At 45.9% G+C, this 15,143-nt stretch overlaps 1 protein-coding gene across 8 annotated transcripts in view; it reads left to right on the top strand.

Moving 5' to 3' along the window:
• LOC107265304 overlaps positions 1-15,143 on the top strand; it is a 169,991-nt gene that overhangs the window by 145,419 nt on the left and 9,429 nt on the right. For 7 of the 8 annotated variants that reach the window (XM_025082216.1, XM_015734630.2, XM_015734627.2 and 4 more), the window contains exons 4-6: positions 1,137-1,286; positions 9,369-9,578; positions 9,751-10,011. In XM_025082216.1, the coding sequence (XP_024937984.1) occupies positions 1,137-1,286; positions 9,369-9,578; positions 9,751-10,011 (621 nt within the window). The remainder of the gene's footprint in view (positions 1-1,136; positions 1,287-9,368; positions 9,579-9,750; positions 10,012-15,143) is intronic. The other variant, XM_025082217.1, reaches the window with a different exon arrangement.

Here is a 15,143-nt window from a genome sequence, read left to right as displayed (position 1 = left end):
CCCCGATTCTTAACCCAACCTCGCTTTTACTCGAAGCGCCGAGTAATCGACTCAACCTGCCGGGACGCCCAAATATCGTTTTATCAGATTACAAGCGATGCCTGGATCTTGAAAGCAATTTTAAGGGGCAAAAAGTTCAAAAAAACGGAGCTTGTGACTTTATGCTTGAGGGATTTTAAGAATTGAAAAATTGTTAAGCACCAAGAGAACTAATGCGAGAGCAAGGACCATACGTGGATGCTGATTTGTCAAAGATTTGCCAATAACGGTGACCGAACTCGCCTTACTGGCTCGCGAATGATGGTGCCGGAAGTAATTAGCTGAGTCTCCTTATTCTGTGAATCGTGGTTTTGAGTCCTTCGAGAGGAGAAGAGGAGGAGAGGAGGAGAGGAGGAAAAGAGTAAATGGATTTGCCACGTGTTTATGCTAAGACAAGTCGAAGAAGAAGCGAAAGAGCTGTCCTGGCGAGACTCGAGGGACATTAAAACTGAATCGCAGCTCGTTAACCTGCAGGCCTCTTCCTTTTCTTCCTGCTCATTGTACCATCAATCCTAATGCGCCGAGATAGAAAAGTTCCCCTGATGAACGATTTAATGAGCGTACCATAACCCATTATAAAAGGCGTCCGTTAAGCCGCTATATTACGCAGGGAACTTCATGGTGCAATATTCGACCCTTAATTATACGATACCACCCTAGCCATTGTGTCTATGCTTCTTACAAGCTACGATCTACACGATGTATTTGTATATATATATATATGTACAATTGTACATACTATATGTGGTTTATAGCACATTACGCCGTGCACTCTAAATATGCGATATAACTTATGTATATCAGCCGAAACGTATCGATCAGTTGTGTCACCTTTAGCCAATCAGCGAGTCAAGGGTGACAGGTTACAGGAGATTCTCTAAAAATAAAACTTTTAGCAGGCTGACTGACGGCCGCGAATCCCATTGCAACGTTCTACAACGAAAATACGCGAACAAAGTTTTTATATGAATAAATTGCGAGAGTATATAAAAGACACATAGCGTGCATAAGAAAGAGGAAGAGACGTACGACAGACCGATGAGCTTAACTTCGATTCCATAGATTAATGTATTTCTCTTTGATTCTCTTATTGGCAGAGCTTACCCCAGACGCCCGCCGGCGGCGCAGGAACTAAAAGTCTCGGCGCGGGAGGTGTCTTGACTCTCGGTTCCGCAGCTGGATTGGTAAACGGGGCCAGTACTGACCATCAGGATATCCGGGATGCCACAGCCATAAACACCGAACACGTGAGTACTCGAAGAAATGATAACCGACCAGTCAATCCGAATTCTGTGTGTACAGTTTAGTAACGCGACGTCGTAATGTCGCCATAACGTATCAACCAATACAACTATCGGCAATTAGAGAAACGAAGACGAGGGTTTTTGAGAAAAGTGCGAGCGTCCAAGTATGAGGATGTGGGCGCAGTGAAGACCACACGCCTAATCGTTTTCACGAAGTTTTATCTAATTTCATGGAAGCCCAAGGGAGATTAGAAGTCCAAAATGTTACGTGAGTCATGAAAGGTGGGAGACGAAACATTACGCGGCACTGGGCGACACTCGGTCTCTTCATGGTGTCAGTGACACGAGGGGTCATCGTTCGATGGAAACAAACACAAAATATCACTCGTCTCTCTTACATAAGGCGATTGCGCTTTGTGAAAGTTCTGGATCAATCCAAGGAGACGCGTAAATCCTTGGCAGCAGAAAGCAGAACGAGAGTAGAACACAACAGAGTCTCGCGGAGATTAACTCCACACAGGCGCACACGAGGAAAGGATAGGATACAGAATAACGCAGCAGAACAGCAACGCAGTGACCGAGAAAACGCCACATGCGGGCTGCAGATCTTTGACCTGCAAGCATCTCGGCACTGATCTCGGAATCTCGGGATCGAATTCTTGCGGCTATTTCCTTTCGAAATATATGTGCAGTATTGGATTTAGGTTCTTTCAGCCTTATAGCCTGTTAGTAGAAATATTTCTGTATGCGTGGGAACGATATGGTTAACGAGTGTGTGCGGGCTGAAAGGCCACGTGAAAAATTTTAAGTTTTTAGATTTACGATAGTACAAAATATGGTTAGGCACCAGCTGAAGTCTGAAACGGCCGAATGAGACAATTGCCAGGATTCGAGTAGGATGTGTGGAAGAAATCGGAAGATTAAGAATAAGGATGCAGGAATGAAAGTAAAAAGAATCGGATAATGTAATATTCTGAAGAAGAGTCAGTCAGTTCTTGATCGGCACCCTGACAATACGCTGGACGAATCACTCGTGTATCGATGACTGACGAACGTTTAAATCACATCTTCTCACTTGCAATCCACTTGTATCTCCTGAATATTTATCTTCCTATATATCACTACATACACACATCCACGATGTATCGAAAGCACCGGTTGCTAAGTACGAATATCGGGGCCACAGAGATCGGCGACTGCTCGAATTACAGAGAAATTAAATTTTAATGTGTTGGCAAAAGGGACGAAACGGTGGCTGGAGGGAGGGGGGGCAGGAGATGGGAAGGACCAGAAGACTAAAAAAGAGTAGATGGAGGGATCGGCGAAGGTAGCTACCTATAGAGTAGCACTTATTCTTAGATCTGACTTGGACGATAAAAATGAACGGAAGACATTTCTGTTTTACGGTGAGCCAGCCCAAGGAAATGTATTTCTCGCAGGGCGACACAAAATGGTGCCAGAGCGTATCAGAATGGCCGCAACCCCCTTACCGGTTAGCAGTTAGCAGTTGCTGTTCGTGGATCATGCTCCATGAGATAAAAGGTTCTGCCGTATTTTCTTATCTGCCGCCGTAACTCTTCCAGTAATTGTAGGAAAATTGAAAGCCCAATCATTTAAGGGAGCCCCAGGGTCAGCTGCTATCTCGAGCTCCTTCTGCTCTTTCGGCCTCATTCTCTTCGTATTTCAAGACCTTCCAGCACAACTATCCGACAATCAGGAATCGGGAGACAAGGAATGGCGGGGCGGGAGGAGGGAATGAAGAAAGCGCACTGGTTGGACGGATGGATGGATGGGTGGATGGGTGGATGGATGCGTGGGTGGATGGGTGGGTGGATGCGTGGGTGGATGCGTGGCTGGATGCACCATAATAAACATGCAAACGCTTACGACTGACGTGCAAGTGTAAGCGCGAGAATTTCCCCGGGTGAAATTCTAATTGTTCCTGGAAGTCTCGTCACGCGCTCTGCGTGATTTATCGGCGCATCCGCTACTCTCCACTCGACACGTTTAACCTAACCGCGCGCTTTCTCAACTCTCCACCTCCGCTACCTCCTTTCCTCCTTTCCTCTTTTCCTATCCACCAATCCCAACGTGTTTCACTCGTCTCACACCCTCTTTCTCATTTCTCCTTTACGCTCCAGAAAAGTGCATTCAAGGAATAATTGGAACGCGCCCGAAACGCCATCCTCGAATGGAGGAGTTGCGCGAAAATGAAAAGATCCGGCGGTCGGAGTTCTTCTCCCTCCCTGGAGTGTTGACCTGCTGCAGAGAATCGCCTATGGCTGATGGTCGCCTGCAACGGCGGCTCGATAAAGAGACGCGAGCCAACTTCCAGCTTCATGTCCCGAAGGTCTACTTAGGCCCCGCAGAATGGAAGGCCCTGCTTTCTCCGTCATTTGCGTCACTTCCTTTCGTATCCCTTAAACGATACCGAGTCGCTTCCATCTTAAACCTGACGCAAACGTAACACATTCCTTCTTTTCGAGTAAACTTCCCGACGCTTCGTACACGCGACTAAACTTCTATTTTCCCCATTTTCTCTTTTCTGTAATCCCGTGGGCATATGTATAGATTCTGTCGATCATCAGATAGATCGCACGATCACTTTCTAATTCTATGAATACTACGTCGTCAATCAAAGAGGCGATTATTCGTGTTGCGTCATTGTCGGAACTTGTTTATTTTTTTGTCTTTAGCAATAAAGTAAATTGTGAATTTCCGAGTTCGGAAAGTCAAAGATCTAGACGAATCTGAACTAACATTGCACCTGCGACTTAACGAGTTTAGAAGTTTACGAGGACGAAGAAAAATGAAGGTATAATCGGTTGCCGAGTACAATGTGCTTTTTTGACGGATCAAAAATAATAAAACTTTTATCAGGCCATACGTGGCACTGCATAAAACTGCCAATACAAAGTAGGCACGTGCATTGTTCTCTATAGGGAAATATATTTCTGTAGCTTAACATGTATTTAAGTAGCATGATTTTATGAAAAGCCACGTGTGAATTGCTAAGGACTGACTGCATTGTTTGCGAACTGTAAAAAACACGGTGAACTCGTGGACAGACTGTAGTCTGTATATACGGACGAGCCTATCAGTTATGCGTGATTTCTCCGAGATATTGAACGGATGCAACGTCAATTGCCCTGCGGTCGCAATCTTCGGGATAACAAGTTCTTCGTCAGTGTAATTCTGCCAGACTGCGACGTCCACCTTGAATTAATAACCTAGTGATAATCGTTACTCCCGAGTCGTGCCTATCCTCTTGTGCCTACTAGCCACTCTCCATCTAGCCTGCACATCTCTGATATCTTGGCAACCTGGCAACCTGGCAACCTGGCAACCTGGCAACGTCCACATTCGCTGCCTATCTTTGTGTAAATTTATAAAAGAAGAGGAAACGATTAAAGTCCATTTGGCTGCGTTAAAATTGAAAATCGATGAGCAGACAAGAGCTATCAATTGGATGCCGACTCCTGGAATTAAGCGATTACGTTTCAAGTTAACTATTGTTCCTAACCCGTTAGCTGATCCATCAATCTATTCCGCCACTGCCGATTTCAGCCACTCCTCCTATCTCACCTCTTCTCCCACTCTCTCCCTTCTCCCTTCTCCCTTCTCCCTTCTCCCTTCTCCCTTCTCCCTTGGGTATCAAGAAACCGACGAGTCCTTCGGCCGGCGCTCGTTCCTCCATTCACTAAGAATTAAAAGCTTTGTCTGCGACCCTGGCTCTCCCGGCTCTCCCGGCTCTCCTGGCTCTACGCTCCAACGTAGATGCTGGCATCCAATATTCTCATTCAAGAGAGGAAAACCAAGAAAGCCGAAAAATCGGCGTCGCTCGTTACGCTGAGAACCTGCGATTAATCTGACGCGTCGGCACGTTCGCCGGTGCGCCGGTGCGCCGATTGAGACGCAACTTCCTCTCTATCTGCGTTGGAAACTATCTATTATCTTTCGCGACATTCTTGGGCTCCAATTATTCCTTCTGTGTCCTCGTCGCGTTCTCCTTTTCTCCCGGCGAAGAAAGGACGCTCTAATTGCAGCAAAAGGAATACGGTAACGATTTAACGAGTAGCCTTCGCGGTGCTTCGATTCGGACTGACCTTCGACTCCATCTGCCGTTTCTATTGAACGACTCACACGATAACGTGCTTCTATAACGCAATTGGTTTTTCGATACAGATAAAGCACACGGAGAGAATTTCCATTTAAAAATTACCCTTGGAAAAGAATAATAACACACAGTTTGGCACAGACGGAGATTCTGGAAATTTGTTGGTAAAACATAGAGACACGCTTGAAACTCGGGATGTCGAGATGGCATTGCCTAGCTTCCGGTGCTTTCTGCAATTCCTCGGAGTTAGAATGCTTTGCCACATTTGGCTTATCTGGCTCTGGCATTAAGCGGCGACTATGCGGAAATCCAAGTCACTCTGGCAGTAGCCACGGGTCCGACGTTCCATGGGGTCGCGCGGCAGCCCAGATGCGATGCAGCACGCGACTGTGCTGCGAGCCAAAGCAACGTGGCACACGACGTCACACGAGCTGGACTCCCGAGCAGCGTGTACGCCTACAGCGTTACCACTGCAATTCCGTACTTGTTCCCGATGCTCCCGTATTAAAGTAAAGTAACTCAGCTAAACGGAAGCACAGCCACACGAGTCTGTAACGACATACGGTCCAGCTGAGTGTGTGTGGCCAGTCAGTAGGTCGTATGTATAGGTTGTAACAGCCCGATAAGAGTCAGCGGTGCTGCCGGCTCGACCAGATTTCTTCAGCAAACATTATACTGGCACTTCGCACTAATTACACATTATGTTCATATCGGAGCGAATGAAGTTGGGTTTTCGTCCAGTTCGAGTAAGAATTATTTTAATAGCAGTCTGACTGTGATTACGTCTGGCGCTGCTCTTCTCGGTTCCCTGACTGCGGCCTTATCCCTGTCCCTGAACCGCGAAATCTCAATGGAAAAAGTTTTTCGAGCACCGAAGCCTAGGCAGCTGCCACAAGCGAAGTACTTGCCTAATTATTTCGTAATGCGGCCGTCGACGCCTCTTTCCTCGCTCCGTCTCCCCCATCTTTATTTTTCGGTTGTCGTTTTTTCACAAGGGCGACTACTCCCTTCCTGCGATGCCTAATTTCCTAATTGCCAAGAACCCCCCGATTCTCAAATCTTGAATTTTCGCGTGTCGCGAACCTCCAGCTGGAACCAGTTTTTTTATTAGCGTATCTTCCCCCACGTCCCCCTGTTTTTCCCTAAATACTGCAGAGTTAGCGTGCTCCCTCCTTATTTTTACTCCGTTCCTATTATTTTTCTTTTTATTTTGGCATTGCTTCCTGTATTTATCTTTTTTCCGGACATATTTTTTGCCCTTACTTTCTTCTGAGCTCTCTTCATTCAACAACTAGTAATCCCCTTAGAAGCAAGCATTATTACTGGCTTGTACTTCCACTTGCGGAAAATTTTTCATAAATATCTGAGAAGCGTTTCTCGTGTTTCTCGTGTTTCTCGTGTTTTCGCGAATCCCACGCTGGCATCGTTATACACGCATTCTTTTGCTGAAGAATTGAATATTCAAAGCGTAGACGTTGTCCCGTTTTGAAAATGATGCGGGGACAGATAATAGATGTACAGAGTGAAAGAAGAACGGAGGAGGGGCGAAGAGGAACCACTTGCAATTCTCTCGAGATTTCTCGAAAAATTTCTCCATTCTTGGCCAGTCTCGCACATGCATCCTCCATTAAGGCTTAAATTCGTGCGACGCAAGGCGCCCTGTGAGCCTGTAACTGGGCGAAGGCGTTTGCTTTACGCAGGTTTAAAGTGCAGCTTTATATTCCTGGTTAAAGTACCTGGTTTTCACGTTGACTTCGCTCACAGAGATGTTTGAAACTTGAACGACATTTTTCAAGGAATTCGAATAACTATGGAGGTATGGAGCAAAATGTCTTGTACAATTTTCCGAGGAAAGCAACCTTAATACATACCCACTCGTAAATGTACGTATCGCGTGGCCTCTTCAATTTATTCGATAGTTTAATACTCGGGAAATTCAATGGGATCAGCAGTTGACAGCTCTATAGCTCCTCTACTCTTATTAAGGTTCCAGTCCCTCCTTCATTTGTTATTTGAATTTGAAGAATTATAGTTTATCCATGTGCACATGGATAAAACGTGTAACTACAGCCGCAATAGTAAGAAGCTAGAAGGAATTTGGGCAAGGAATGTGTTTACTACGGTTACGAAGAAGAAGTATCTTTCCCCGTTAAGAGAATATAAGCAAAGAAAGAAGAAGATAGCGTAGGCTTGCCTGTTTCGAGTTCTACATTTTTCGCCAGATATTCTATGGATCTAAGGATTGTCTTGATCTAAGGCTGTCAACAGAAGCGTCAAGCGTTAAAGTGCAGCGTTATTGGCAAAATAGAAAAAAGTCAAGAACTTCTGCGAAAGTTAATGAGTATCCTTAGAAGATGCCAAGGAAAATTAGCAAAAAGTGAAGGGAGATCGCACTACGAAACTCCCATCCTGTGGACGCGTTACCAAGCAAAAGAGAGACGAACCTCAAATATTCTTTGTATTGCGACACGAAGACTCGGACGAGCCCAGGCCATCGGTCGGTTGGTCGCAGCCGGATTAGCTTCGGGTGACGAAGGATATTGCAACCCACATTCGAGCTGTGGAAATTAACTTAGCGAACGTTCAGGGCGGAAAGAGAAGGCTCGTGGCAGAATTTCGAGGTAACTAAGAAAACTAAAACGAAAAGCAGAAATTGAGGAAAAGACGAACAAGAGGGACTTGCAAACAGAGTCTTGTGATTATTACGTTTGCCAAGTGGAGGCAGGCCGAAGCTTGATCATCGTTCCTCCTTAGTTACTAATTGAAATGTCTTCCTGCCAGAACTCCTATTATCGGCTGCTTGGCTCCACACATCCCACAAGCGCACCTTCGTCCAGTGGAAAATTCATACTCGCAAATTGATCAAACCCAACCCTATTGCAACTCTCCCAGTTGACTCGTTGGCTCGCTAGTTCCCTAGCTCCTGCGGAACAAAAACAATTCAACCTCTATTGAAACAAGACCGCTGCTGTGTCCGCGTTTCGCTTGTTTTGCAAGCCTCAAACTGTTTTGCCCATTACAATATATCTATAGGTAGTCCCTGTTTCGGTTTCCGAAGTGAACGGACTCAACGTAGACTTGCCTTCCATATTGTCGAGCGCATCTCTGACCCTGGAAATGATGCTCTCCTATTCTGTTCTACTGCTCTTGCTTTTAATTTTTTTCACCTCAGTATTTATTGCGCTTCCTGCATCTAGCCACACACTAAAAATCGACTGTAGTGTCTACCTCGTGATTACATGACAGAGATTATAATCAACTGTTTAATTTTCACAAAAGAGTCAGATCTGCAGAGCCGAGACTCGCAAGTACCAGTCGACACGTCCAGAGAATTCGAAATCTCGCGGATCGTTGTCCACGCGTCGCTGGCACACAGGATGCAGCTCGAACGGCTGCGCAGCGGAACTTTAAGCGAAATCAGTCAAACTCCAGCGTGGTGGCGCCCGGAGGCGCCATGGTCCACCCCGGGGCCAGTCGAGACGCGGAGTGTCCTTTCTAATTGTGGTTATGAAACAAACCGAATCAAAACTTTGCCGTTCTCTTCCACATTCGCATCCGGGGGGACGCGGGAATATTTTGCACCTGCAGAGCTGCGAGCTGCAACCGCGTAAATTATTTCGATTCGAACCGAAAAGAACGTGGGATCTAGTGACACGTTCCTTCGAATCCTTGGTCTTTCCATTTCTCGATCAGCTGTTTTATACTGTGAACCTATTACTCTTACAAAGAATTTAGTCGATAATATAAATTGTCGACATCGTTTTGACCCTTCCGGTGTAACCGCAAGATGCCAGAATGACTTTTTAGAAAGCAGGATGAACGTGCTTCAGCTTCCGGTTAACGAATCCACCCCAGAGATGATCCTCAATGAGCGATTAAGTCGTTTGCCCATCCAATAGAGAATAAGGACTAAAGTAGCTGATGACGGAATAGAAGCAAAGATGCTCATGAGAAATCGTCTGTTTCAGGCCTTAGTCTACCGTGACGGTAATCTGGTGTCAGGATCTTTGGAGGCCTTGGTGCAGCACATGGTACCCACCGAAGAGTATTATCCGGATCGCGCATACCTCTTCGCCTTTTTGCTTAGCGCAAGGCTCTTCATCAAGCCGCACGAGCTCCTCGGAGAAGTCTGCGCCCTCTGCGAACATCAGCAAAACCTGAATGGAGAGGGCGGCAAGGTAAGTCCAAATTGGTCCAGCCAGTGGATGCAAGAATAAAGGAGGCGACGCATCTCGAGTGGTTCGGTCGATGCAATATCGATCCTGATCAAAACGCCCTTATACAAGGATTTTCCAATACTTTCCACATATCAGTGAACTTTACGAGGAACGTGTCCTATCTGTGCCATAGGAACGTCTTCACCGGTTTGTACCTCGGTTGGTCCAACTGCTTGCTGAGTGGACAGAAACGTTCCCGTACGACTTCCGGGACGAGAGAGTGATGGGGCACGTAAGAGCCATCACTCAGAAAGTGGCTGCCGTAGACGCCGCCGCCAGGCAGGAAGTCTCCGCCCTGTTGCAGAGCTTACTCCTAAGACTGACCGCCCTCGAGAGGTACGAGGAAGGCCTGGCCAGACTGGCGACCGAGGCTGCCGCTGAACAGCTCACTCAGGTTCGTCTATGTATTCTCTCCCGATGCTTTATTTTTTTATATTTCTATCTCTCTATGGACCAAACCACTTCAACCCTTACCCCCTCGCCCCTCCACCCGCCAATCCCTTAGATTCCTAGATACGCGCCTTCCCAAACAATCATACGCTTCGTATGCTTTGTAATATAATCAATCATTCCTTACACGCGAAACACTAACTGAGGATGCTGTGGTAAAACGGCCCAGATTGAGTAAGATGAGTTACCCAGAAAAATTTGAGAAAGGTGGAGCAATTACGATATATTTATCGAATTGCTCAGACAGCAATGTTTCAATAAAGCGTTCGTCTTGCCCCACCTTCCCCGATTTGTGCAATTGCATTGACAACACACCCATCAAACAACTAGAAGTGTGTAACCTGCGATAGTAGCTACAATTTACAAGTTTATCGACTAATTAAATATAGCACCAATCGATGTTAATCAAATTTTAATTGATTCGTGCTTCCAGCGTGAGGCTATCGGATTCGTAGTACGAGCTACTTCGAGCGCAATTGTCAAATCGCGTTAAATAAGATTAACCCTCGTGAAATAGAAGTAACTGCGACCCCCCCCGCCCCTCCCCACCGCCTTCGTCGACCGTCCGTGCTCCTTTCGCGTTAGGCACTGCAACCCACTATACCATTCTCATTTATATTTTTAGCGAATTTTTCCAAGTTGCGTCAAGAGTAAAGCTTAAAATAAACGCTCTCAATTTTTTTGTTCCCGTCGGCGAAGCTGTGGTACGGTGGCTGCTTTTCTAATAGGTTTCAGAGGAAACTCACTTCGGCGTTTTTGCACCATCGGGTGAGGGGTCATAGGGGCGTTAATTGTGTTCTCTCGTTATTAGGGAAAACGAACGAATGAACGAACGAACGAACGGACAGACGGATGGACGACAGAACTTTGTTATAGCGAATTTCACGGTGCAAGCGAAGATGAAGGATGAAGATAGCAGTCATAAGAAGAGTTTCGAGGCTGCTCGATAAAATCATTTTATTCGATTTCACCATCTCTCTCTCTCTCTCTCTCTCTCTCTCTCTCTCCCCGTGAAGAGTAGCTTTCGCCAACCTAAAGCTTTCCCGACCTTGTATTTGTCTCTGTACAAAAAGAAAAATGACCGACAGTTCTTGCCGTGAGAGGCGATAAACCACTCGTCTTTAAAATGGTCCTCCAATAAATCTCTGATCGCCGGTTGACAAAGAAATGAAGGAGTTGAGAGCCATAAATAAGTGAGATCGGATAATGGGACTGAGAATGAGCCTCTGAACTCTGAGCTTTGCAACGCCGATTCACTTGATTTATTGATAATGTGCTACTATTGCAGCTTTGCGAAATGAAGCTAAGGTTGGTAACACCAAGGGTATAGAGATAGTAGCGATAATAAAATCCCTCTTCGCAAAGAAGGGAAGGAAATGGGGGAGAAGTCATTCCCTTTATTTTATTCGACTCTCTTTCGTTGCCGACTGGCAATAAAAATCATTTATGCCGTTAAAACCGTCACATAAAGTGACTTAAAATGGCAAATTAGGGTGTAAGCTTTGAGCCCGTTAACCTTAGGCTCCGTGCACACGTCCGACTAATTCTCTCAGAGTGATTCTCTCTCAGTCTCGAATATAAATATCGCGAAATCGGAGGAAATGTAAGAGAATGGCGCGAGCGACGCTCTCGTGCTTTTCTCATCGAGTCAGCGTCGCGCGTCGCGCGTCGCCCCAACGAAGCGACGCCGCGCAGCCGCCTTGTCAGCAGGCATCGCAGCCTGCATGATTGCAGAATCCCAGAGTCCCGGTTAACCACTGGCGCAACCAAACGCCAGATCAGTGTTTTTCTTCAAAGGATTGAGAATTGCGAGCTCCTGTGCAGGAAGCTTCAGAAATTCTGTGAGGCTGCGCGACAGCAGCCCAGGCAAAGAGAAAAGCGAGGATCGCGCGTGGGAAGGAGGAGGATGCCTTCGAGAGAGAGAGAGAGAGAGAGAGAGAGAAAGGAGGAGAAAGAAAGAGAAAGGGATGGAGAGATTATTTCGGACGGTGTAATTATTGCGTACGGGTGTGTAAAAAATTGCTTACCCGCTGGAGTTCCAAGCGAAGGGTTGCCAGCCTGAATATTTTCGGCCATTTTGTGGGATTACCGGTATAAAGGAAATTTTGAACGAATATCCCTTGGTTGTTATCAAACTCGAGTTTGTAACTTTTATCAATTTTCGTCCCCTTTCAGGCTTTTTCCTCCTTTCCGAAAGAGAGCGCAACGCGCCCGAGGCTGAGAATTGTTCGTATAATCGGTGCAGCCATTGCTCTTCTTTATTCGCATGTCTGGACTCGGATTATCATACGGTAGCGCGGCCATTCAAACTTTGTCCCGTATGGACCGCGTTTCCTGGAATCTCGGAATATGTTATGGCCACTTTATTCCTAGTGCTGCGTGGCTCTTTCCCACAATAGAGACAACCGATCCTTTCGCTTCTTTGCCCCTTGGGCACTCTCGTCCAGCATCCCTGCACGTGTCGATTTGCGCCCACCCGACGCATAAAAGTACAGCGACTTCTCGCTTTCCGCGTTAATTCATTTACCTGTCAAGGAAGCTTCACTTACGATTAAGATTATTATTTTCCTTAGAAACTCGCTCCAGCGTTGCGAATTAGAGATAATTTGATGTTAGTTCGTATTGCTCGGCATTCTTCGCCATTATTCCCCATCATCTCCTACCCGTTAACCCCGTTAACCCCGTTAACCCCGTTAACCGACATCTGCAGCTTTCCTGGCCATAAGGTACCTCCTTATGCCCGCTGGAATCCTCGTAATAGGATATCAAACAAACGGGAACTCGTCGCACAAGACGAAACGAGGACTTGGGCTGTTTCATTACTTTTCTGCTTAATTTCAAAGACGCTGCTTGCAAGAATTTCGCAACAGCCAGCAGCAGTTTACCATTCAAAGACAACTCGGTTAAGTAGAAGAAAGAAAACCACAAAAGGTCCAATTCTTTTCTAGCGTCGAGACGTCAAAAGTTTTTTAACTGTAATCTTCTAGAAAGACTCAACATCCATCTCGAACGAAGGCTCCTGCGGATCCTATAGATATGACGTTCATTTATAATTTATAATATGACATAAAATGCTCAATAAATAAATAATAAATTAGGAGTATACGTACGATCTACCATGTTGTATTTACTCGTCCTTTATAAAGGGAAAATTAAAAAGTAAGAAACATCATAGTGACGAACCGAAGGTTGGACCGAACGGAAAGTGGCGGCAACCGGAATATTTTGGAGGCGCACGGACCGGAAGGATCGGTTACGATGTACGGCGAGATGAGCTGCCATCGAATCGAATAGTGCCAGTGACAACTGCCTTTTACACTGGCTACAACAATTCATGCAACTATAGAAACTTCCTGTAACTAAGTGTAACTGCGTGTCACAGTAGAGAGAAATAGGGACATAGAAAACACGGATCGAACTATAAATGCGATTTTTCCTTGTGTCTCGCGTCTGCTCGTCGAATCTCTCGATAATTCGATCTAAACTAATTGAAGAAGGAACGCCGAGTTCCATTTTGCTGTAAACGAATCACACAGCTGACTGATCTCATTTCTCGGCGACTCTGAGTCCTTGATTCTCATTCTCTGTCGTCTCGCCTTAAAGTCTGATCATTAAATATATGGACGTATTGTACGTGTATGTACGTTGCGCCTAAGTTTCGGAACCCGTTGATCATTCGACGAATTGCCCCTGGAGAGAAAGAATCGAGTGAATTTCGCATTAGGCCTTTTTAAAAAATGCCAAAATTTGCCTCCCTTAATAAATAAGCAGCGGCAAGGCATGGAAACGAAAAAAGGAAAACGTGAACCAATCGTGTCCCGCGATGCGGCTAACGAGAGTCGGGAAATGTATCCTAACAAAGTGACCAATAATTTCGTATCGTAATTGGTAAAACATAAACCGCAATTACCGGCAATTTGCATAGCTTTCGTTGAAATTTGAATAACAGAGAAAGTAATTACAATTACGGTATCTCCTAGAGCTATTACCACGGCCATAACAGCTAAGGGAAATTCGAAATATTTCCTCCAAAATTGTACGGACACCGCCTTCTTTCATGAACATATTAAATGCATACGTACACTGTCACTGTTGATCCTCCCATGGACCATATCGAGAGAACGAGGCTCCAACCTCAAGGTTCTTCATAAGCGGCATTTGGTTGTTTCGGTCTACAGGTAACGCGTGGCATAAGGTGAAAGGGTTACAATTAGAGAGAAACGCCGTCGTCATTCGAAACTAGGGTTAGCTTAAAGAGGACTTTGGCTGCGTGATTTGAAAATCAAGCAGATATCTGACACTTTATGTGAGGATTACGAGTCCCTTGGGTCGCCTTGACAATCGTATTCGTAGGGCCGTCTCGCTTCACCGATTCCAGATTTCAATAGACACACTCGGCCCACAGCATCATCTATTCATAAGCAGCATCTATCCCGCAGCGCCGCTTAAGAGCGACACTCATTCGCAGACTCGTGGATCGCTTTCTGGTCCTCCGTCAAACTCCAAAATGCTACGTTACTCATCAGACAGGTTGAACTTTTGGGTTGGACCAAACCTCGACTGTCGATTCGAAGGTATCGAAATTTTAGGATCGACCGATTCGAGCGGGACAGCAGCCACGAATGGAATGGACCGCAGGTCATGCAGTATGCATGTTCGCGTGTATTCCGGACTGTTGTCTAATAGGGCTGCCCCGAGAATTCCGTCGGTTTGGCCTTGCACGGTGCCAGAATGGCCAAGACTGAAGAATCGATGAGAAATCTCGATTGAGAAGGGAAAATAAAGGATTGGCGCAAACTGGTGTGATCAGAAATCGACGTAAACCAGTTTTGCCAATTTCTGCGCAGCAATTCGCAATTCCGATATGGAGCAGTCAGTTAGTGGGCACGTAGTGACGGCAGCGACCAACCAGACTCCCCGTAGTATAAATTTTCACCAGTACGAATAGTGCAGAGAACTTTCCTCCGATACGAGAAGGAATGCACGTCCATTGCTATTGCTTCCATTTCGAATGTTCCCTGCCATCGGTATAAATACTTCTAAAGTCAAACTCGGGACTTGGCTCCCCCCCCCCCC

Source organism: Cephus cinctus, unplaced genomic scaffold (assembly GCF_000341935.2).
Source record: "Cephus cinctus unplaced genomic scaffold, Ccin1 Ccin1_scaffold0215, whole genome shotgun sequence".
In the NCBI taxonomy this organism is placed as follows: Eukaryota; Metazoa; Arthropoda; class Insecta; order Hymenoptera; family Cephidae; genus Cephus; species Cephus cinctus.
This window is presented reverse-complemented; position numbering and strand designations above follow the sequence as displayed.